Source organism: Bidens hawaiensis, unplaced genomic scaffold (assembly GCF_021521415.1).
Source record: "Bidens hawaiensis isolate Kalapana, Puna unplaced genomic scaffold, B.hawaiensis_p1.1 tig00015188_1, whole genome shotgun sequence".
NCBI lineage: Eukaryota > Viridiplantae > Streptophyta > Magnoliopsida > Asterales > Asteraceae > Bidens > Bidens hawaiensis.
In genome coordinates, this window is record NW_027492346.1 from 148,444 (window position 1) to 172,946 (window position 24,503).

Consider the following 24,503-nt stretch of genomic DNA (forward strand, 5'->3'; position numbering starts at 1 on the left):
TGATTACTTTAAGCAAAGGCCGGACGGTTGAGGGACGCTAAGATTCATGGCTATTCAGAAGGTTACGTCAGCCGTGCGCGTGCTCACCTACGGAAACACGGCCGACATCAACGACGAGCATTTAAATATGGCCGATAAACGACTCGGGACACCTTGGAGTATTTTTGTTACGGTACGTTTTGGTTTTTTTAAATAATTATATCACTTTTTTACTTTAATCAATTATTTTATAAAAGTTGTGTAAAATATAGGAATATTGAAACTATATGGACCACATTATCTAAGAGAGCCCAACTCGAACGATCTACAACGTCTTTACGAGGCACATAAAAGGGTGCATGGTTTCCCCGGCATGATAGGTGGTGTAGATTGCATGCATTGGGAATTGGCTAATTGTCCAACTGCATGACTAGGTCAATACACACGATGTGACCAAAAGGGACCAACGGTCAGCCTTCAAGCGATTGCTTCATACGACATTTGGATTTTGTCGGCATTCTTTGGTGTTCCCGGTTCCAACAATGACATAATCGTCTTAGGGCAGTCTCCTGTGATGGAGAGTTACATATCTGGGACCGTTCCCGTCGCTTCGTTTTGGGCTAAAGATAACTTCTACCATCATGGGTACTATCTGGGTGATGGAATATATCTAGAGTATGCGATAATCGTTAAAACATTCAGAGACCCGATGGATGAAACATGATAGTATTTTAAGAAAGTGCAAGAGCCTGAGAGAAAGGATATCGAGAGGTGTTTCGGTGTTCTTCAACAACGATGGCATTTTGTTAAAAATCCTTGTCGTTTATGTGGTCTTTAGAAAGAATGAAATGTGCTATGTATGCGTGTATCATAATGCATACCATGATAATCGAGGACGAGGGAAGAGCAATATGTCCAACTTTCATACCGGACCCGGATCCACCACGAACTCTAGCAAGTATGGAGCAAAGACTCGAAAACTTGGATTTCGTGTGGTCAATAGAGATACATAACACACTAAAGGAGGATTTGGTCCAACATATTTGGATGAATCGGCGTTTGCCTGGTGAAAACGAGGGCAACAATGAAGACGATGATGAAGACGACGACGAAGAAGACGATGGCGATGAGGGCGAAGACGACGAGGACGAATAGGGCGAAGACGACGAGGACGACAACGACGACAAGTAGTTTTGTTTTATTTTAATGTAATATTTATTTAATAAAATATTATTGTTATTTGATTATTCTTAATAAAAAATTAAAAAAAAAACATAAAAGTGTACAAGTGACTGGGCGCCACGTGGCGCATGACGCTTGTGGTGGGGCTTCATGACTACACCATGTTTTTGTAAAAATTATAACTTTAACTGGGCGTCACGTGACACATAATGCTTGAGAGTGAGGCTTTAGGACTAGAAACATTTTTAATCGAATAATTGGTCAGGGTAATAATTCAACACAAAATCTCCAAACTTAAATTTTTTAATAGTTGAATTGAAAACTCTCATTTTTAATTAAAAATAAACAGCCCGTTAAAAGTCTTGACTCATTAAGTAAACCTTCTGTACAGAGTCATCACACCGGCAGCCACCACTCCAACTTTAATCGGTAAGGAGTCATTCTAACCTAGGTTTGTTATTTATTAAAAGTGTTATTAACATATTTGTTTTACTTTAATTTGATTCTTAATTTTTAAGTAATAGTTGATTAGATAGTACGTGTGGAATTAGATTACTTGTTACAATATAGATACTAGTGTAGTTACTTGTGAAGCTTATCAATGTTTAATGTTAGTACTAGTTTCTATTGACATGATTGTTGGCTAATTTTAATTTCATTTTTTTTTTCCAATTTTAGGGATTATGGAAAAATATGAAATTTTTTTGAAGGCATTACAACTTTTGGAAGAGCAAAATGAAACCTTTGATCAGTCTATGTTAGCGGATGCATCGGGAAATAGCCTAATAACATGTCCAAAGTTCCAAAAATATGCCACTGATTGTTTTACACAACAATTACTAAAACAGATTTTTGAAGATCTCGGTGACGATGTGTTTTCATTATTAGTCGATGATTCAAGTGGTATAACGAATGAGCAACAATTGTGGTTATACGATACATCGATAAATGTGGAGTTGTTAAAGAGAGATTTATTGGTTTTGTTCATGTAAAGGAAGTGTCTGCATTATCTCTCAAATCTGCTATCGATGATTTGTTTACCCGATATGGATCGAGTTTGAGTAAGGTTAGAGGTCAAGGTTATGCTGGTTCAAGTGGTATGGATGATGAGATCAACGGTTTGAGAGCTTTAGTTTTGAAAGAAAATCATTCAGCATATTACGTACATTGTTTTTCCTATGAGCTTCAACTGGTTGTTGTGGAAATTGCACAAAAAGATATGAGTGTGCGGAGATTTTTCGAGATGGTAGGGACTTTGGCGAGTATCGTTTGTGCATCTTGCGAACCACAAGACATGCTTCGAGAAAGTCAAAAAGAGAAATTGGAAAAGGTAATTGGTCATTTAGCAATTGACAAAGAAATTGGTTTAAATCAAGAAGTTTCTCTTGCAAAAGCCGGGGATACGCATTCGAATTCTCATTATAACGCACTTACTCATTTGGTTAGTTCGTATTCATCCGTTATTGAAGTGCTTGAATATATTGAAAAAACGGGTAACACTATTGCTAGTCGAAACAAAGCAAGTAATCTTCTGATGGATTTGAATACATTTGATTTTGTGTTTTACTTACACTTGATGATGCGTATTTTAGAGATCACAAGTACATTGTCGCAATGTCTTCAACGGAAAGATGAAGATTTGTTGAATGCAGTCTTGTTGGTTAATTCAACTAAGTTACAGCTTCAAAATTTTAGACAAAAGGGTTTTGATTCATTTTTTGAGGATGTAAACTCTTTTGGTGATCAACATGAGATTGAAGAAGTCAACATGAACGACAATTACGTTAAACCCAAAAAGGCCAAGACAAAGGACCAACATCACGTATCGCCAACATTATGAGTTTGATTGTTTTAACAAGGTGCTAGATATGCAAATCCAAGAGTTTGAGAACCGTTTTAACGATGTATCATCTGAATTGCTAGCATGTATGGGTAGTTTGAGTCCGTGTGACAATTTTCGGGAGTTTAATATACCAAAGATACTAAGGTTAGCCGAAATGTATCCATATGATTTTGATGAAGATGATAAAAGAAGACTTGAGTTTGAACTCCCAATCTACGTTGATAATTTGAAAGCGGATCAAAGGTTTGCCAAATTGAATGGTGTATCTACTCTTGTAAGATTGATGGTGGAAACAAAGAAACATCTTTCATTTACATTGGTGTATCGTTTATTGAAGTTATCATTAGTTTTACCGGTCGCAACAGCAAGTCTTGAGAGATGTTTTACTTCAATGAAGTGCGTGAAGTCCGATTTGCATAATCGGCTTGGTGATGAATATTCGAGCGAAAGGTGTATCTGTTATATTGAAAATGAGTTGCTCATGAATGTTAATGATGAAGATGTAGTAGATCTTCTGGAAAGTATGACAAACCCATAGAGAACATGTGGTCTAGGATCACTGCAACCCATGGTCTGACCTCACTTTTTGTCAACTTAGCCACTATGTTATGTTTTATTGTGTCTTTAATTTACTTTGTGTATGTCATCAGTACTTTTCAGTCTGCATAATATATCAGCTGTCTTTCTTTTGTGGATTGTACTGTGTGTACTAATGATCACATCTTTCACCAAGAAACAAGATCCACAACTGATACTAGGAATAAATACATGAAAGAAACTTTTACATGACCAACATATAATGCATAAATAGTTTTAGTAAACATTAATAATAACCACAAGGTGCTTTTTCTGATTTTCAATTCCCTCGAAAATAAAAATATCCACGATTATATGCTTCAACAAAAAGTGACTTATAACAATTATTTTTAATTTGAAAACTAGAAGTTTGACTACAAAAAGTCAAACATGAATTATCCCCTTTCCGATTCTTGACATACTTGTGCTAGAAATGCACTACGTGGATCGCTGAACGGATCTGTGGTGTTTGCGGGCGGGTGATTGTGGATTGTTTGTGACCAGGGGCCAGTCATTGTTTGCGGGGACCATAAATGGATGCTGATGTGGCAGGGGCATACCCATCTGAAGGCCAAATCCCATTCCCATTTGGGCTAGCATTGACATCTGAAGGTGGTGTTGCTGTTGTTGCAATTGAATTGACATGTTTTTCATTATGTGCACTTGTGTTTTTAGTTTCTTTAAATAATCTATCACTTCATCCAGCATCGAAGCTTTATCCGTCTATACAACAGTTCCCAAGTTTAGATACTTTACAGTTTTCACACTGAAATGAATCGAAATGAGGTACATGTTGACTTGTGAGGTCAAAGGAACTAAATTATAATTCCAAATAGAACAAAGAGTGATAAATTTTTTTATTTTTATTTTATTTTAATATATTTTGACAAACCATTTATCTTAAACAATTTGCTACATATACAAAGGTTTTAATTCTGTGTCTTCAAACAAATGAAGAAAAAAATTTGAAAATGAAATTGGTAAGATTGACTTTAAAAGTCAAACATTACAAAGATTCAGTGTATATTCTGACCTTATTAGCATTAGGCACCAGCTTCTGTAGAGCTTTCATCTTTTCATTAATCCTTTCTCTTCGCCTCTAAATAATGACATACCGTGTATGATCACCGTAAGCGATATTTTCAATTTTTTAGTATTTTTATAAATTAATAAACTTTCAAACAAATTACCCGCTCAGACTGGTTATGAACAGCTGCAGCTCTGCTTGGCCGATTTGACCGTGATCGTATCGTGTCACCCTCGTTTAGGCATTCTTTATCTTCTTGATTTTCCTGTTGAAAATCAAGATTTGTGAATTTCAGTTACTTCAATATACATATATCATCTAAAGTTTTAATCTTTCTACCCATCCATGTTGACAAGCAGAGTCATCATCTGTGTTTTTACTCTTCAAGCTCTGATTAGGCGATTCGAATGAATGCCATGTCATCATTGTTGTGTCATTATCTTTGCTGTTACTAATATTATGTTCTTGCAAACACAAAATTCTTACACACTGATCATGATCAATCACAGACGATCTGGGCCGTTTCTTTATGTAACTCGGGCCTGCGATATCGACCCGTTTCTCACCGGAAGATGCAGCTTGCAGATTTTGACTTTTTTGTAGGTCAGTTTCTTGATTTTGACTTTGGTTGTAACATGTTGTAGCCTGATGAACAATGGATTCTAGTGTTTCATTGGTCCTTCCAAGCACATAGTCACTAAGCCTGAAAAGTCATACAAATAAAGAGGGAGTAGATTACTAAAATACGCATTGCTCAAATTGTAAAAAAGATGATTTCTTGGATGTTAAGCATCAATCTTTTTATACTATTTAACCTGGAAAATGTCATTTATTTATTTGTAAATGATTGAATAAGCAAAAAGGATGTCACTTGCAGGCTTGCAGCTTGCAAGACATGCTCTTTGTAGAATAGTGTAAAAGAAAAGGAAAATGATTTTATAGTGGGCATGTACATTGGGACCAGAGGGGTATGCTGCTGCTTCTGTTGCCTATGCATGTGGGAGGATCTTTATCTTTCTTCTTATTGTTCTATATACGCTTTCTTTTGGTGTTATCAAATTCAATAGTTTAGATTCTCCACTAATTTGGGGTCATTTATAAGTCATGGTTTTAAGTTTAAATCACTGCTTTCAATTTGATGGGGTTTTGTGGGTCCCAACAGGGATTTTACAAATAGGGTTGTGAAGTTGTGATGGACCAAACAGTTAATGTGATGTGGACTGAAGTGGGTCCCAACAGGGATTTTCATATTATGGTTGTGAAGTGTGAACTAGCTAGTCATGGACCAGACTAGTTAATGTGGGGAGAAGTGGATATTATTATTATTATGATTATGATGATGATGATGATGATGATGATGATGTGTTTAGCTTCTTTTCTTTTCAATCATCATATAATTTAGGCTTATTCTTTGTGCATGTTTCTTCATTTGTCCCTTTCTTTTTTGTCAAGTTCTTGTCTTTGTCATCAGTAATGTCAATTACCAACCCCAATAGCATGAAATTATGATGAAATCTAATGCATTAATGCCAATATGTTAGAAGTGGATCAAATCCCATCTTGATTTATGTATTTTTATTGCAATATCAGCAAGATAATTGAAGTTTGGCCGATTCATGGGTTACATATTCCGCTTCAACGGCCCACACAACATCAACCTGGACCTTGTTAGAGATGCAACACCATACCTGTCACATATGTTAGAGATCTAACTAAAAACGTTACTTGTGGGACGTACTATGCGCGCTAATGATCATATTTTCCATGACTATATACGGGCCCGTCTTGAGTGTAACCTGCTTTTTGGTTCTATAAATGTACTTTGACAAAACATATCAAACTGGCACAATTGATACTAGGATCGATAAAAAAAAAAACTTTCAAATGATCAACACAAAATGCACAACTAGTTGTAATAAACATTATCAATAACGACAAGATGCTTTCATGTGTTCGTTTAAGTATAAATATGCTAACCGACTTAACCAACTTGATAATTAAGCGGTTAAGAATTTACAAAACAAACCTCTTTGACTAATATTAACTATTTATTAGCTACTATAGTTCAATAGACATAAGTGAACTAAAGTTAGTATTTAACGTCACATCAGTTTCAAATCTCCTCGATAGAACATGCATCTTGTTCTGTATATATATTTATGGTTCGTGTTCATTTCACATGTTTACAATCCAGCTTTCCAGTTTGGTTCACTTCACGTGTGGCTGCCACTAGCATCGGGCTTGCATTGATCCGCCTCACCCGACTCTTTGACCGAATCATATGAAGAATAAATCCCATTCAGCTTATTCTTCACCTTTCCAGTTCAGCTTGTTCATAGTTCTCTTGACGAGCATCTTGAAAAAGCCTCACAAAATTTAAAAGAGTCTGAACAACTGCAAACCATAAAAAATATCCACGTGTCGGTTATCCAACATTTAATTGTAACATAAGAAAATTATAGTTTAGATGTTACCTTGTTCAAAGGGGCAACGAGCAGGATCTTCACCAAAATATAAGGCTAACGCATCAGCATTTCTACCCTGTAATTAATACAAAAGAAATTTACGCAACCCGAAAGTGAAGATGATGCCATTATAAAAGGGTTTCTTGATTCTTACCGTCACGGAATACAAATTTGTTACAGACGCCACTTCTGACTCAGCAAAGCCGATGAACTCGTTTAATGTCATAACAGTTCAAGAAAAAGAACATGTAAAGTTAAAATGTAATATTTGACAACATTTATAGTCTGAAAATATAATATAAATGTTTTATTTTTCTTTTGAACAAATTGCGTGGGATTTTTACTTACTTTATGGAAAAATTGAGATACAGGGCCATCATTTGCTGATGCATCTAGTTCTTGTTCAACCATTTCCAGTCCCGTACTGATTGCTTGCATTTCTTTTGATAAAGACTTTAATCGTATCTGCAATTTAAGCCTTTTTGTTTATCTTTTCCTTTACCAACAATAAACTGTACGTGATTAAATTTCAAGAAAATAGGTGAACCATGAATATTAACCTTAGTTGCAGACTCCAGACTAACAAGATCCACATGAAAATCTAAAAGCTCTGGTGACTTAGAGGGTAGAACCTGTAAAATGGTGATATAGTTGATAAACCTATCAGAAACTAAAGATGTATAAATATTAAATGGTAGTACTTATGCATAAGTGACTTGAACCTTGCAAAGATAATGCATTAAAGTCCTGTTGCTGTTAGAAGCCCGCGTGTCAGCGAGTTTCAAAAGACTGTCCAGCTTGAAACCGACTGCAGAGCCTGAAAATTTGTAACGAACCAAATGTGAAATGATCATATAATATAGTATTCAACCTTGTTCTTAGTTCTTACCTCTATTGGTTCCTTGATTTAATTTATTCAACAATTGAAAACTTCTCTTCATGATTTCTCTCAGTTTAACAGATTTCTTGACCTAATATCAGACAACAGATTATATGAGATAAATTAAAATAAATTACTAAGGATTACAAACGGAGTCAACTTTTATAATAAAGTACCTCATCACATGCATTGTTTACAGTGTTCAAACTATTCTTTAGCTCTAAAAGCTGAAACAAAGGTCAAAATGAGATTACTATAACAACAATAATATCAAATGAACAGAAAAATAATAACATTAGCATGTGAGTAGAATAATCAAACTATACCATAAAACTTACCTGGGTGTTGAATTGAATTTTAAACAGAAAAACACGTAGCTTTGACTCCATACGTGGCACCTTCATGAGCTCCAGGAAGAACTAGAAGATAATTTGTTTGAAAAGGAATGAAGAATAAGTAAAGAGGTGACATACAAATTATAAAAAAAATGATATATTAATCCATTATTTGGGTACCAACCTTTTCACACTCACCTAGCATCTCCTTGTCACCTGTATAACCCTGAACAGTTGCAATGCACAACCATTAATACATAAACAGATAACAAAACTTACATGTTTTGACCCATTATCTAATCAACCATACCCGTGCATATTGCAACCTCTAATAATACAAAATCATTATAGAATAAAATCTATTTACAGTACCTTGACAAGTTCCATCTCTTCTTTAGTGGGACAGAAGTTGATAAGATTTTCTATTTGATCGGCATCTAAGATTGATTCATCCATAGCTAAAGCTGCAGCCTGTAAATGCCAAATAAACTTGATTTTATTCAACTCATACTCATGCAATTAAGAGTGCAAAAACACTGACATTTATCCGGTATAAATAATAAATCTCAGAACTATAATGAAATTTTAACACCATGAAACCATACATGCAGAAAAGAGCTCTATAACTCTATTATTCACGTCACGAATTTAGGAAAACATAAGCATCAAAATCCAAAAACCAAAAACCAAAAACCAAAAAGTCAAATATATTAAGGCGTTACGCTAATATGATAAGTCCACACTTACCATCATGCCGGGAAGGGGCATCTTAATCTTCGAGAGCATGATTTCCGTCTGATTGGCCCTCCTCAATTCAACCTAATAAAAAAATTGCAATAGCAAAATGGAAGGTCAATATGTAAAGGCCACCTGTATGTAACTCCAGTTCTCAAAGAGTTTACATAAAATAAAATTATCAATTTACTAAAGGTGATTAGTGGTAAATAAACATCTGAATCAATTATACTAATCACATTAGGATATTGTACTACAAAAAAGTAGATAAGATATTTAATTAATTTAACTTGCATTATACCATGTGGACTTTCTCAAGTTTTGAACCGGAAGGCTTGCGCCACCCTCCTCTAGAGGTATCTTTCTCAGGGACTGTAGCAGAAAACAATGTCTCAAGTTCTGACACATCAAAATCTTGTTCACTGCAATCCAATAAAGTTATTATTGAGATGAAAACCAAATTAAAGGTGCAGAAAGTGGGATACCTTTGGGGCTCTCCAGATATTTGCCATTCTTCCCAGAAGCTTACTGGCAATACACCTGGACCCTTGCTCCACTAATATTATTATGAAGAAATCCAATGAGTGTAAGAAAATAATAACTTTGCAGCGGTGTAAGGAAAGGGATGATTACAACGGAAAAGATAATTAATAAATGGGTCGAACAGGGCATTAAACTGAAGTTTGGTGACCTGGATCGATAAATACAAAAAACGCAATTTAGATCATAAGCTCGATCTTTGTAATTCTCATTAGCTCGAAAATTACAATACTCAAATCTCTTAATGATATAACCCATAAACTCGGGTATATATACTAGTTTAAACATGAAAACCTAATTAGACTAGAAAACAAACTCCTTATCATACTCAAATACTAATTAGTAAAAACATATTTAAACAATAATTAATAAATAAATTCCTTGTTGTCCAAATCATTGGCTCGATTTGTTCACCAAGTAATTTATTCCATGTAAACCAAGTTACGTGCTCATCTTGATAAACAAGACACCAACTCATCATATGCTCGATAGGTCGGCCCAACCCGCCTCATTGACTCAAGGACGGAACTTAAGTCCAACATAAACAGCCTAAATAGGTTGATCTATTTGAGTGTTGGAACAAGATTTTTGATCTATCGGAATCATCTAAACAGATCGGATCAGATAGATTCAAATCTAGATCTAGATCCGACCCATGGACACGTCAACTTGCTATAGATGCTTAACAAAAGGTTAGCCATTTAGGCTATTGGAGACAACTACATGAGGAAATGAAACACCCTCGAAACATAGTAAAGGCCTTTTAAGACTGTTCTTTTGGCATGGAGATACTAGGACAATTGTGTTCTATTCGAATCTTCTTACACAAAAATAAGTAACATGATATCATGCATGTAGAAAAAGAATTCTATTTCTTCATATATTTAATTGAGGAAAAGCATGCCATATGTCATAAAGAATAAAAGTTATTTGGGAGAAAATATAATTAATTAATTTAAAATGCAATACCGATAGGACCTTTTCAGGTTTAGCAGTATCTTTCTTTCGAGGCGGCGGTGGAGGAGGAGGCGGTTGTCCTCTCAACAGTGGGGGTGGTTGAGGTGGAAGTGCTCTGCGGATTGGAGGTGGTGGAGGTGGTGGTGGCAGAGTTGGCCTGACCCGATTCGCTTCAACCTGCATCAAAACTAAAATATTACAAAATCCATACACGATTCAATGAACAAAAGGAAGGATAAGTGTGTACAAACAGTGAGACTAATTATGATGGTGTATTTTACCATTGGTCAAAGAACAACTTTAACAGCATTAATTAATATCATGTTCAAATATCACCTATGTCATTTCACTACCTTAAGTCCATCCTCATACTTATTTGGCGGCTTTTGAAAATCAAGCGCTCTCTTCAGCTGTTCTACAACACGTGCAATCGTTGGCCGTTCTTCACGAGATTTTTGCAAACACTGAAACGCAATGCCTGATAATGTTTACAAAGAAGTTGACTTCATTGGTGGCGTTAGATCTTGAAAGACAATCTCATGAAACCTCTTCTGTTTGTAAGCTTTTTTCCATGTACGAACCAAGATATTTAACTGGCCATTGCTATAATCACAGCATAATCTTCCACATAAGACTCCAAATAACACAACGCCAAAAGAGTATACGTCTGATTCTTTAGATAGGATGTATGAATTCATATATTGTGGGTCACAATACCTGAGAGTACCTACAATATTGCGGGTGATGAGAAAAGTATGTGGCTGATTAGCAGGTCCTAGTTTAGATAGTCCCATGTCAGAAACTTTGGCATTCCAATTGTCATCCAAGAGGATGTTGGAACTTTTTATATCACGGTGAATAACTCTTTGCATTGTGCCCGTGCCATCGTGGAGGAAGCTTAGCCCTCTAGCAACATCAAGGCATATCTTGATTGTATCCACGTTAGACGAGTGGAATTTAAATAATGATCAAGGCTTCCGTTAGATGCATACTCATACACAAGTACCCTCTCACCACCATCATCACAATATCCTAGTAGAGAGATCAGATTTTCATGCTTGTATCCAGAAAGCATCAAGATCTCCTTCCAGAACTCAGGGTCTCCTTGGCCAAGCCGAGGATCCAGACGCTTAAAAGCACCCATGCTTTTCCCCTTAGAGTGATAAACTTCTCCTAGATACACCTTCCCAAATCCACCTCTTCCGATGACTTTGTTTTCACCTAAGTTATCAGTGGCTGATTTTATATCTTCTAGTTGGATTTTAAGATGTTCAAACTCCTTCAGGAAGGGGACCATTATTTGAGGAAATGGAGCTGCAGGTATTGGAGGTGGGGGTGGGGGAGGAGGAGGCGGTGGCGGTGGGGCTATATCACCATTTTTAGGATCCGCCTTAATTTCACGTAAAAGATCATCTTGCCCATCAACCACATTGCTAAAAATCTCTTCTACCTCAATAACCTCTGCATGTGCATGACTTTCTGTCTCATTCTTGTCTTCAAATACTTCTCCAGTAGTGATCATAGATGCTAGATCATCAGCATACGAAAAAATTACCTGGTACATCATACATGTATGAAGTATACATTCAACTTCTAGTGTTTAAAAAAAAAGGCATTCTCAATGTACAGAAAGGCCTATACCTCTGCTCTAAAGTTCTTTGGCAACTTGTCTCTTGCATCCCACAAGGCGTCGACTTCATCGCGATTAAGAGAAAGTACATTGCTTCGCACAAATGTTGTGTGAAACATTACTCGAAATATCATTTCCTCATTATTGTCATCCAAATGTATGCATTCAAAAACTACATCTCCTTGAACACGGCGATCAATATTAGTTTTCACCAGTTCACACTCATCCTGCAATCAGAAAATCATATATAAGATTATATCAGATGTTTGTTTTTATAGGCGTTTTGAAAATGATTTATCTGATTATTTTGACTTATAGCCACAAAAGCCAGTTTTTAATGTCTGGATAAACATAATCTGCATCTGATTACTTAAGAGGCAAATAATCAATTTCTAACAATTAGTTTCAAATTACCCGTTCTTCTAACCAAAATTCAAAGATGCACAGATATATATTCTTTTATAACAAGAATGTCATCTTTGATCAGTATATGAACTAATTACGTAAATGATCAGGATTTGTGACACTCTCGAGCAGCCGATTATCTTATTATTACAATTTACAACTTCAAATAATAAAAGCACATTCAAAATATATCTTCTATACCGACTCACTGATTCTCATTATTTAAAGCAAAACAAAAACAAATATAACACCATCCTCTACAGCCTGTTCTATCATGGCTGGCTATCTGATTCTGTTTATCTATATAAAGTCAGTTTCAAAACACCGCCTTAAGAAGGAAGATAAATCTCTTAAACTGTTTGGTAGAAAAACTTACTGGTTGATAGTAGTGGACTGGTTTGTTGGATGTAAACAAAAGCTTAGAGCCCTTATTGGCTGTTGTTGAAGATGAATCCTGGCCATAGATTCGAATTACAGGTCTTGAACCCTTTTCACCAAACAAAGGAAGAAATCTAAGACCACCCGTAGTGGTGGCTTTGCCCGTAGCGTTATGAAGCAAAACGCGGGGGGTACACCGCCCACTGCGTTATGTTGATTTTCATTTTGTGTGCGTTGTATACAAAACGCTAAGAATGGCAAGTTAATCAAAATTTGACCGTTTTTTTTACCGTTGGATAATTAAAAAAAAAAAAAATTATTTCCTATATATTAAACCATTTCATCCCCAATTAAACCTTATTAAATTTATAAAAATTCTCTTCAATTCTATAAAAATTCCTTTACACCAAATTCACTATATATGGATCCTCCATCTATATATAAACAGTTTTTCGGGCCCGACCAACAAGCCGGGGACGTGGAGGAGGAACAGGCGGTTACGAGTGCGATTATGCTAGGGTTTTAGCCCATGTAGTTGGTTAAAGCCCATGGGCCTTTTATGGGTTGAAAGCTAGGGTTTGTTTGTGTATAAATAGATGTAGTTGTCTTTGTATTATTCACACCTTCAAGTAATAAACATTACTTTCACTACAACCATCTTATTCTTTACATGGTATCAGAGCCAAGGCTCTCGGTACAAACCTGAATCCCGGTTCCCGTCCCGACTTCTGTTCCAAGATCTGTTCAAGTTCAGATCTGTTTAAAAGTTCCAAGTCACTGTTTGAGCTGCTGTCCGAAACAAATCTTTTTCGGCAGATCTTTACAACTCACCGCCCCTGCCATTATAACCTACACCCTCTGATTTGCCTTCCCTAAAAATCCGACGTCCATCCGTTGCCGCACGCGCCCCCACGAGCCTCCCGTTGTCCGCCGCTGCCACCCACGTGCCGGCGAGTGACGGCGCGTGACCCCACCTCTGGTCACCGGATTTTTCCTTGTTCATTCTTTTTTCCGTCCGAAGCTCCCTGTGTTGTTAGTTTTCTGATATAACAACCTTTTTTTTCTGTGTGTCTCGGTTATTGTGTTCGAGTTTGTTCAAGCACCTAAGCCACCATATCTGAAACAAACCCCCACACCGGTTTCCGGATTTGTTTCAAACCCGTCCAGCCAGCCACTGTCGGAGTACTGTCACCGTTCACGCTGGATTTACTGTTCACGACGAGTTACTGTTCGCTGCCGGAAGAGTTACTGTTTGTCGCCGGGAATATTGTTCGCTGCCGGAAGTTACTGTTCACTGTCGGAATCTACCATGGGAAACGAAAAACACACGTATACATTTACTAAGGAGGAGTATGATCTGATTCAACGGTTTCTTGCCTCCCAGTTGAATCCTCCTCAAACCAACTCAGCACATCCGGGTAAGTTTTCTAGCCTCGACTCATCGTGGGTAATCGATTCTGGAGCCACACATCACATGACTGGGAATCGGGGTATTTTTTCTAGTCTTCAAAATGTTTCCCATGCACTGGTACGTCTTGCCGATGGATCTTCATGTCCCGTTCTCGGCATAGGATCCATCAGTAACTCGGAAAACCTAAAACTGTCTTCTATCCTATTTGTTCCTAAATTTCCTACCAGTCTTTGTTCAGTGAGTCAGATTACCAAACAAAACAACTGTTCTGTGACCTTTTACCCAACTCACTGCGTTTTTCATGAACTAGGAACAAACCAGGTAATTGGTACTGGTTTTGAATCAGGAGGTCTCTATCGTATATCCCCGTTTTCCCATCCTGTAGCAAACTTATGTGATTCCGCTATCAGGGAGGCTCACTGTTGGTTAGGTCATCCCTCTACAGCAGTTCTGAGGCAAATGCGACCAGATTTACCACTTTCGTCTTTAATTTTCATTGTGAGTCGTGTCAACTTGGTAAACATACCAGGCGTCCCTATCCCCCTAGGGTGCCCAATCGAGTCAGTTCTTGTTTTGAACTGTTGCATTCTGATGTATGGGGTCCTTGCCCTATCAAATCTACGTTGGGTTTTGAATATTTTATTACCTTTATTGATGACTATTCTCGCACTACTTGGGTTTATTTGTTGAAATATCGTAGTGAGGTATTTTCCATATTTCGAGAATTTAATGCTTATGTTCAAAACCAATTTAACACCACCATTAAAACTTTACGATCTGATAATGCTAAAGAATATTTTTCCACCGACTTTTCTTCATACTTAAAAAGCAACGGCATTATTCATGAATCATCGTGTGCTTATACATCTCAACAAAATGGTGTGTCTGAACGCAAAAATCGTCACATATTGGATGTTGCTCGCACAATCATGATCCAATCACGTGTTCCTTATCGTTTTTGGGGAGATGCCGTTCTCACTGCCACATATCTGATTAACCGCAGCCCTCAACCGTTCTTCATGGTAAAACACCGTTTTCTGTACTATTTCCCAACGATGATCCATTTCCTCTCGAACCTAAAGTATTTGGTTGTGTCGCCTATGTTCATGACCATCGTCCGAAAACCATCAAACTTGATCCCCGAGCCATTCGTTGTGTCTTTCTTGGTTACTCACGGGTTCAAAAAGGGTATCGATGCTATAGCTCATCACTTCACCGATACTTTACTAGTGCCGATGTCACTTTTCACGAGTCTCCTTACTTTCCCGAGTGTTCCACTCCTGTTTCTGACCCGTTTCCCGACCTCGATATACCCACATCTCCCTTCCTCCCCACCATTCCTGTGTCGATTCCCTCTACCGATCCAATCTCTACTGATTCTGACCCACCGACAGAACCTCCGCCACTGCTTTTCACATATGCTAGGCGAGGTAAGGGTCAAATATCAGAGACACTTGATTCACATTCAGGCCACAACCCCGAAATACCCTCATATCCTCCGTCTGCATCCGAACAATCTACACCTCTCACTGATACATCCTTACCCGATCCGACACCTTTACCAGAATCTACCCCTGATACACCCGTTTATGATCCTCTTGGTGCACCACTACCCGATATACCTATTTCTTTTCGCAAAGAACCCCGGAAATGCACTCGTTACACAATTCAGGACTATGTTGCCTACACCCACCTATCTTCTGAATCTCATGCGTACACCACTACTCTTGATTCCTACCCGATTCCCAAAAATGTGACGAGCGCTCTCACTCACCCAGGATGGCGAAAGGCTATGGAAGACGAAATTGGGGCTCTAAAGTCCAATCATACATGGGATCTTGAAACACTTCCTAAAGGGAAGCGTATTGTTGGTTGTCGTTGGGTGTTTACGGTTAAACTACACCTGGACAGCTCCTTACACCGCTTGAAGGCTCGGTTGGTCGCAAAAGGGTATTCTCAGGCATATGGCATTGATTATGATGAAACCTTCTCGCCAGTTTCTAAAATGCCATATGTCCGTATTTGTGTTGCTCTTGCTGCCATTAATTATTGGCCGCTCCACCATCTTGATGTCAAGAACGCCTTTCTTAATGGTGTTCTTGAGGAGGAGGTATATATGGAGCAGCCACCAGGGTTCGTTGTTGAGGAGGAGGCCTCGAAAGTTTGCAGACTACGTCGTTCTCTATATGGTCTTAAACAGTCTCCTAGGGCATGGTTTGGTCGATTCTCTAGTGTTATGGGACAGTTTGGGATGACTCGGAGTGCCTACGATCACTCTGTCTTCTTTAGACACCAGAAAGGAAAGAGGATTATCGTAGTTGTTTATGTGGATGACATTATAATCACAGGTGATGACGAGGTCAGGATCACCGAACTCAAGCAGTTTCTTCAGTCTCAGTTTCAGGTCAGCGACTTAGGTCGATTGAGGTATTTCCTTGGCATAGAAGTTCCTCGCTCTCCACAAGGAATACTTCTCTCCCAACGAAAGTATGTCCTTGATATGTTGACTGAATGTTGCTTACTGGGTTGTAAACCTGTTGATACCCCAATGCTTCCTACAAAGAAACTCCTCCCAAAGGAAGGAGATCCAATGAAAGATCCTGAGCGATACAGACGGTTGGTTGGTAAACTTAATTATTTAACCGTCACACGACCGGATATCTCCTTTACTGTTAGTGTTCTGAGCCAATTTATGGCTGCGCCATACACCGGTCACTGGGATGCTGCCATTCGTGTCTTAAGATATCTTAAGACCTCACCTGGTTTGGGTATATTATACTCTGATCAGGGTCATTGTCGTGTGGGTGCCTTCACGGAAGAAGGAGATGGTCGGATATCAGGGTTCTTAGATGCAGATTGGGCAGGTTGTCCGATTTCTCGACGATCTACCACCGGATATTGTGTGTTTGTTGGAGGAAATCTTGTATCATGGAAGAGTAAGAAGCAACACACGGTTTCCCGGTCGAGTGCCGAATCGGAGTATAGAGATGACATGGGTACGTCGTCTTCTCATAGAACTCGGGGTTGTTTCTAATGACTTGATGCGGTTATACTGTGATAGTCAATCAGCCATTCACATAGCCAAGAATCAAGTATTTCATGAGAGGACAAAACATATTGAGGTCGACTGCCACCTTATCAGAGATCGAGTAGTAGGCACACAAACTGATCCTCCATCCATTCAACCAGTTCATGTGAAGACAAATTTTCAGCTAGCAGACATTCTAACTAAACCGCTCCGGAAAGCTTAGATAGATTTTATTTGTAACAAGTTGGGCATGATTAACATCTATGCTCCAACTTGAGGAGGAGTGTTAGTTGTATTTAGTTATAATTAGGGTTTTAGCCCATGTAGTTGGTTAAAGCCCATGTGCCTTTTATGGGTTGAAAGCTAGGGTTTGTTTGTGTATAAATAGATGTAGTTGTCTTTGTATTATTCACACCTCAAGTAATAAACATTACTTTCACTACAACCATCTTATTCTTTACAAATTCTATAAAAATTCCTTTACACCAAATTCACTATATATGGATCCTCCATCTATATATAAACAGTTTTTCGGGCCCGACCAACAAGCCGAGGACGTGGAGGAGGAACAGGCGGTTACGAGTGCGATTATGCTCACGACACAGTATATGAGTTCCATTACGGGTGCGATTAGCTCTCCACCCCCCGTTTCAACAAGAGCATATATCGAACGAGATCGTGCCGAAGCCAACAACCGGTTGATGGCGGATTACTTCTACGACACGTCGAGATACAAGAACCCGAAGACCTTTAGGCGCCGTTTTAGGATGTCTAAAAATTTATTTTTGCGCATTACCAATGATTTGGAGCGTGAGTTTGATTACTTTAAGCAAAAGCCTGACGCTCGTGGGACGCTAGGATTCACGGCTATTCAGAAGGTTACGTCAGCCGTGTGCGTGCTCGCCTACGGAAACACAACCGATATCAACGACGATTATTTAAAGATGGCCGAAAAACAACCCGGGACACCTTGGAGTATTTTTGTTACGGTACTTTTTGTTTTTTTTAAATAGTTTATCACTTGTTTACTGTGATCATTTATTTTATAAAAATTTTGTAAAATATAGGAATATTTAAATTATATGGACCACATTATCTGAGAGAGCCCAACGTTAACGATCTACAACGTCTTTACGAGGCACATACAAGGGTGCATGGTTTCCCCAGCATGATAGGAAGTGTAGATTGCATGCATTGGGAATGGGCTAATTGTCCAACTGCATGGCGAGGTCAATTCACACGAGGTAACCAAAAGGGACCAACGGTCAGCCTTCAAGCGATCGCTTCATACGACCTTTGGATTTGGTCGGCATTCTTTGGTGTTCCCAGTTCCAACAATGACATAACCGTCTTAGAGCAGTCTCCTGTGATGGAGAGTTACATATCTGGGACCGTTCCCGTCGCTTCGTTTTGGGCTAACGATAACTTCTACGATCATGGGTACTATCTGGGTGATGGAATATATCCGGAGTTCGCGATAATTGTTAAAACATTCAGAGACCCGATGGATGAAAAAAGAAAGTATTTTAAGAAAGTGCAAGAATCTGCGAGAAAGGATATCGAGAGGTGTTTTCGTGTTCTTCAACAACGATGGCATTATGTTAAAAATCCTTGTCGTTTGTGGTCTTTAGAAAGAATGAGATGTGCTATGTATGCGTGTATTATAATGCATAACATGATCATCGAGGACGAGGGAAGAGCAATATATCCAACTTTCATACCGGACCCGGATCCACCACGGACTCCGGCAAGTATGGAGCAACGACTCGAAAACTCGGATTCTGTGCGGTCAAGAGAGATACATAACGCACTAAAGGATGATTTGGTCCAACATCTTTGGATGTATCGGCCTCTGCCTGGTGAAAACGATGATCAAAACGAGGGTAACAATGAAGACGATGATGAAGACAACGACGACGATGGCGAAGACGATGAAAACGACGACGAGGACGACGACGAAGAGGGCGAAGACGACGAAGAGGGCGAAGACGACGACGACAACAACAACGACGAATAGTTTTTTTTTTATTTTCTTGTAATATTTATTTAATAAAATATTATTGTTATTTGATTATTCTTATTAAAACTTAAAAAAAAAACAAAAACTGTAAAAGTGACTGGGCGCCACGTGGCGCATAACCCCTGGATGTGGAGAGTTATGACTACAACCTGTTTTTGTACAAAACCATAACTCTGACTAGGCGCCACGTGGCGCATAACCCCTGGATGTGGAACTTTATGACTACACATGGTCTAAGTATGATACAATCCAAAACTAATGGTGTGTCTGATGGCTGCCAATCAACACCTACATTTTTCCTGGATATATACTAAAGATACCTCAGTTGAGAAGGCTGTGGATTTAAAAGTGTTAAAAGATGAATAAGCTCTGTAGGAGCATGTTTATACACCATTTCAAGAGTTTTTTGTTCACCATTATATTTTTTTGTAAATAAAAGAAGAGCTGCAAGCATAAATGCAAGCACGGGCCAGCCACCCCTTTCACAGTGCATCAGAAGCACGTTTTGTTGACCCGCTAAAGAGAGCCAGCTTTCGCAAGATCTCAAAAAGTGATGGATCATTTCTAATGGTAGCATTGGGCAGCCTTCATATTGTCGAGGGTATTCCACTACTGTGATATCAAATTGGGATAATATGTGTGATATTTGGGTCCTTTTGTCACCTTCTCCAAAGTTAAAAACCATGAAAGAAGAATCATGGTAATAGTCTTGAAGTTGAGCCACAATGTCACCCATGTAGGCCTCGTACTCATCTTCTTCAAGTACTTCAGTTAAAAAACAACTATTGAATACTGCAAACAAATTTTAACAAAGTTGTTGTTAACATTAATCTTATAATCACTAACAGCAAATGCAAGAGGGGGGGGGGGGGTTATTATCGAAGGAGAACAACAAACCCTAAACATTCAAGAACTTCCCAATTTCCAATTTGGTTCATATTGTTCTAGCCGGTATCAGTGTGGAACTGTGAAATTGGCAGTCGACACCCGTATCATAATGAATTTCACCCACATTTTGTCATTAATAACCAGAAATATATGATTATCAAGTTCAGGTACACTGCTATACAAGAACCAGAAAGCTTAGCCTCTTTCTTAATAGTTTCAACTATTTTATCATTCAAGTCAACGCTTTCACAGACCTAAAAGAAGTTACTAACAACTAACCGTTGACAGCTTAATTAGTAAACTGATGCATCCTAAATAACATGAGAAATTAAACTCGAGAAACATTTAAAGTAGAAATCACGAGTTCAACCAATAAACTAGACATTAGAAGATGCGTACCATAAACCCTATCGGAGATCTCAAGCAGTCGATCCGGCAGCTTCTGGTAAAAGAAGTGTTTGAACAACGCCATCTAATGGCGTTGACTGTTATGCAGATCCAATATTTTGATATATGCGGTAATTGATTTCGTCGAACTGAAAATGTTGACTATATAATCCCTAAATCGATCTCCCTTTCCAATTAACACCTAATAAACAGATCATGGAGAAGTGTTGAACTTGAATCCAGTCTTCAATTGACAAATTTTGATCCCCAAATTGTGTCAAGAAGTCAATGGAGTAATAATATATTCAAAGGAGACATGGTTTGCGGGAAATTTATTATAATGGGTTAGGTAGCGGTTATTATGGAGGGAGAGAGATGAAATGGTCGACTCTTGAAAATCGTATTCATGCTTTGGAGCCGTTTTTAAAATCAAATAGTCTTATAAATGGTCCCTAAGCTTTGATTACTTTTATAACTCTTGTCTAGAAGGACCCCTCAGGTTTCCCAATTATTGCGGATGCCATCTAAATAAATGATTCATACTCGTACTATTTTCGTCATTAACTTAGGGGTATATCTGTCTTTTTATCTTCTTATTCTTTTTATAATTTACATAACAATAATAATAATAATAATAGTAATAATAATAATAATAATAATAATAATAATAATAATAATAATAATAATAATAATAATAATAATAATAATAATAATAATAATAGTAATAATCCCAACCCTACCCCATCCCCATCCCAATCTCGTCTTCTTCGGCGAATGCCGACAAGACTGTCGCGTGCTTCACACGAACGGAATTCAACGTTGTGTCACCGAGTTCATTTAACGAGAAAAAGAAAGTGTTTTGGATAAAAATCTCTCAAGGATAATGTATCCAAATATGTTATTGTGAGGTCTAGTGCTATGATGATAATAATAATTGTATAATCGAAATCTTGATGAACTCGGGTATTTGATCACGAGGGAAAAAGCCCTTGAATACGATAATCTTACTTCGGTCCAAACTTAACAAGGTAATCTTTGATCGATTGACTTCGGTCAAGGATTAACGAGATAATCTTTGGTCGAATCACTTCGGTCAAGGATCAACGAGGTAACCTTTGGTCGGATAGTACGTGATTATAGTAATCTCCGGCACAAAAAACCCCGGACGGTGAAAACTATCACCGTCGATTATATTGATAACAAAAGGTGGTTACAAGTGTTGTGGAGTTGATGATCAAGATTACAAAGTAAACTAGTGATTAGATAGAGTTTATTGCTTCTGCTCTAGTGTGTGTGATGATACATGTTTTTCCTAACTGATCATCATCTCAATATAAATCAAAGATAATAACTCAATGGAGTTATTAATAATAAATACAATTAACTATTTTTCCTAAAAATTCTCCTTTATCTTGAATATACTTGTAACAGCCACTTTGACCACGTGCTCCATCACTCAGGCTGTGAAATAGGTGGTAGACCAAGTCTTCTGGCCGTTACATCTGTTATATATAATGTTATACACAGGAAACAATCGTTAGTAAATAACAAGTACTGAGGATCCTTGATCCTGACGGGATCTGACTAAGGATCACTGATCCATAAACTTATGCCAGGATAACGTATCCACAGTATCAAATTTCTGTGCACTAACAATTACCCCCCAAAATGGCGGTTTTGATAAGATCAAAGCTGTCATTTTGCCTTTGAATTCAAACTTCCTGCAAAAACATATGAGATTTGACAAGCTGGATATAATTTTCATATTTTAATGGAGTTTCCTTGGGAACTTCCCTTCCGGTTGTATATCCTTCTCCCTGCAAATCATGAACAACTAGTAACACCTGTTTAACCCGGGTGGATGATCCATTTTTATGAATGGTGAAATCCGGGTTAAGATTTTTGGTAATTGCAAGTAAGTTTAATAAATAGTATCTTTTAACTATTTGTTGATTGTCTGTTATTTTGAAAGTTTGTCTGATATAGCTTTAGACTTGTTGAAAGTATTGAGAAATATTCTTTAGTAAAAAGTTTTTAGGATAAAATATCCTTGCAAAAATAAACTAGGATCTTAAATCCTTATAAAAATAGATTGAGAATAATGAATCCTTATATCTATGAAGATATAAACTGAAATCAAATAAGTGTAAACTGATAAACAGAAATCATACCGTAAGGTCTGGTTAGACCTAAGTTACCATAAGTATTGATCCTTTTGCAATCCTTATAAAACTGAATTAAAGGATTATGAATCCATAAGTATTGATCCTTTGGTGATCCTCAGAATCTAATTTATGACACTTGATGTAAATAATTTATGATATTATCTGGGACTAAACCCAATAAACCGGGGAAAAGCCCAAAAAATAAACTGGGGACAAGCCCGTGCAACTGGGGACAGGCCCGTGTAATCTGGGGACAAGCCCGTGTAATCTGGGGACAAGCCCGTGAACTGGTGTTAAACTGGGGACAAGCCCAAAAACTGGGGACAAACCCAAACTGGGGACTGGCTCAAGGATACGGATGTTAACTGGGGACTCGCCCAAACCGGGATTTAGCCCAAACGTGAGTGACGTGAAAACGCCAAAACCTTAGCTAACATGAAAATGTTAGAAACCTTTGTCTTGAGATAATGTGAAAACGTTATAAACCGGTGGTATGGTACGTCTATCAAAAATAGTAGGATCCTTCATATAGCCGAAGACAACGAAATTTTCAGCCACTAAGCGTGTACTGGTCCCGCTGCCCAGACTATACGTTGGATAGCGTGCGCTCCAGGCGAGAGTGTAGAAACTTTAATTTATAAGAAAGGTGAAAACCTTTAAACCTTGGAGGATATGACCATCAGGGGTCATATCCAATCGTGGGCTAGGCCAAGGAAAATAGCAATGTACCTTAAGTGTGAGGGAGAGGTGGCCAACCTCTTAGACATTGAATCTCTTTTTGAAATCTGCATTGTTACTTAAAAACAATTTTAGGATCCTTAATCCTAGATGGATGCTTGATTTTCGAAGGATACTAGATCCTTACTAGAAAAAATACTTCTTGAGATGGATAGCATTCCATGCTCTTGGTAACATGTTGCATTCCTTGGTGAGCAAATGACATGCCCCCTTCCCTGCTTCCGACTCGATCAGATAAGGACCTTCCCACTTGGGTGCTAGTTTCCCATCTGCTGGATTGGTTGTGTTTTGGAAGGCTTTTCTCAATACCAAATCTCCTTCTTGAAATCTTCTTATCCTTATATTTATGTTGTATGCCCCAGCTACCCTTTGTTGATATGCTGCCATTCTGATCTTAGATAGGTTTCTGAGCTCATCAACAATATCTAGATCTTGGAGAAGGATTTCATTATTGGCCTCAGGATCACGGATGCTTGTTCTAGTAGTAGGAACCACCATTTCTGTAGGGATTACAACTTCTGATCCAAACACCAATGAGAAGGGTGTTTGACCTGTTGCATTCTTAGGTGTTGTTCTATCGGCCCAAAGAACATAAGGAAGTTCCTCAGCCCACTTGCCTTTCTTGGATCCTAGCTTCTTCTTCAAGTTGTTGATCATAATCTTGTTGTTTGACTCTGCTGACCATTAGCTTGAGGATGAATTGGTGTGGAGGTAATCATCTTAATGCCCCAACTGTCACAAAAGTTAGTGGTTCTTTTCCCGATAAACTGGGAACCATTGTCACAAATAATTTTTGAAGGGATACCAAATTTAGTAATAATATTTCTTTTAATGAAGAATATCACCTCTTTTTCGCGGACTTGAACGAAAGCTTCTGCTTCTATCCACTTTGAAAAGTAATCAGTCATTGCAAGCATGAATACTTTTCCTCCTG

The 24,503-nt window shown here is 38.0% G+C and overlaps 2 protein-coding genes and 2 pseudogenes across 2 annotated transcripts; all 4 read right to left on the minus strand.

The window, feature by feature from the left end:
* Window positions 1-24,503, minus strand: part of LOC143548494 (uncharacterized) — a 154,780-nt pseudogene that overhangs the window by 36,183 nt on the left and 94,094 nt on the right.
* Window positions 3,987-6,236, minus strand: LOC143548485 (transcription factor PIF7-like). The gene is made up of 5 exons (XM_077039639.1): window positions 5,423-6,236; window positions 4,947-5,310; window positions 4,771-4,872; window positions 4,614-4,679; window positions 3,987-4,303 (listed from the first exon to the last, which is right to left on the minus strand). Exons 1-5 carry the CDS (start codon window positions 5,434-5,436, stop codon window positions 4,019-4,021), a joined length of 831 nt encoding a protein of 276 aa, XP_076895754.1. The 5' UTR covers window positions 5,437-6,236; the 3' UTR covers window positions 3,987-4,018.
* LOC143548490 (uncharacterized) lies at window positions 11,276-13,935 on the minus strand. The gene is made up of 4 exons (XM_077039643.1): window positions 13,764-13,935; window positions 13,635-13,672; window positions 12,161-12,376; window positions 11,276-12,074 (listed from the first exon to the last, which is right to left on the minus strand). The coding sequence occupies exons 1-4, from the start codon at window positions 13,933-13,935 to the stop codon at window positions 11,418-11,420; spliced, it is 1,083 nt and encodes a 360-aa protein (XP_076895758.1). The 3' UTR covers window positions 11,276-11,417.
* LOC143548491 (formin-like protein 20 pseudogene) lies at window positions 14,028-20,193 on the minus strand (annotated as a pseudogene).

What these genes read in the sequence shown, in the direction of transcription:
- LOC143548490 (XM_077039643.1), bottom strand. Translation starts at nt 13,935, where the DNA reads ATGAACAAGGAAAAATCCGGTGACCAGAGGTGGGGTCACGCGCCGTCA. An exon ending in GGACGGGAACCGGGATTCAG is followed by an intron (nt 12,377 to 13,634) that starts GTTTGTACCGAG and finishes TTCTGATTGCAG; the next exon opens with GATGAGTGTGAACTGGTGAA. An exon ending in CAAAGAACTTTAGAGCAGAG is followed by an intron (nt 12,075 to 12,160) that starts GTATAGGCCTTT and finishes ATGATGTACCAG; the next exon opens with GTAATTTTTTCGTATGCTGA.
- LOC143548485 (XM_077039639.1), bottom strand. An exon ending in CTGCTTGTCAACATGGATGG is followed by an intron (nt 4,873 to 4,946) that starts GTAGAAAGATTA and finishes GATTTTCAACAG; the next exon opens with GAAAATCAAGAAGATAAAGA. An exon ending in TTCATAACCAGTCTGAGCGG is followed by an intron (nt 4,680 to 4,770) that starts GTAATTTGTTTG and finishes GTCATTATTTAG; the next exon opens with AGGCGAAGAGAAAGGATTAA.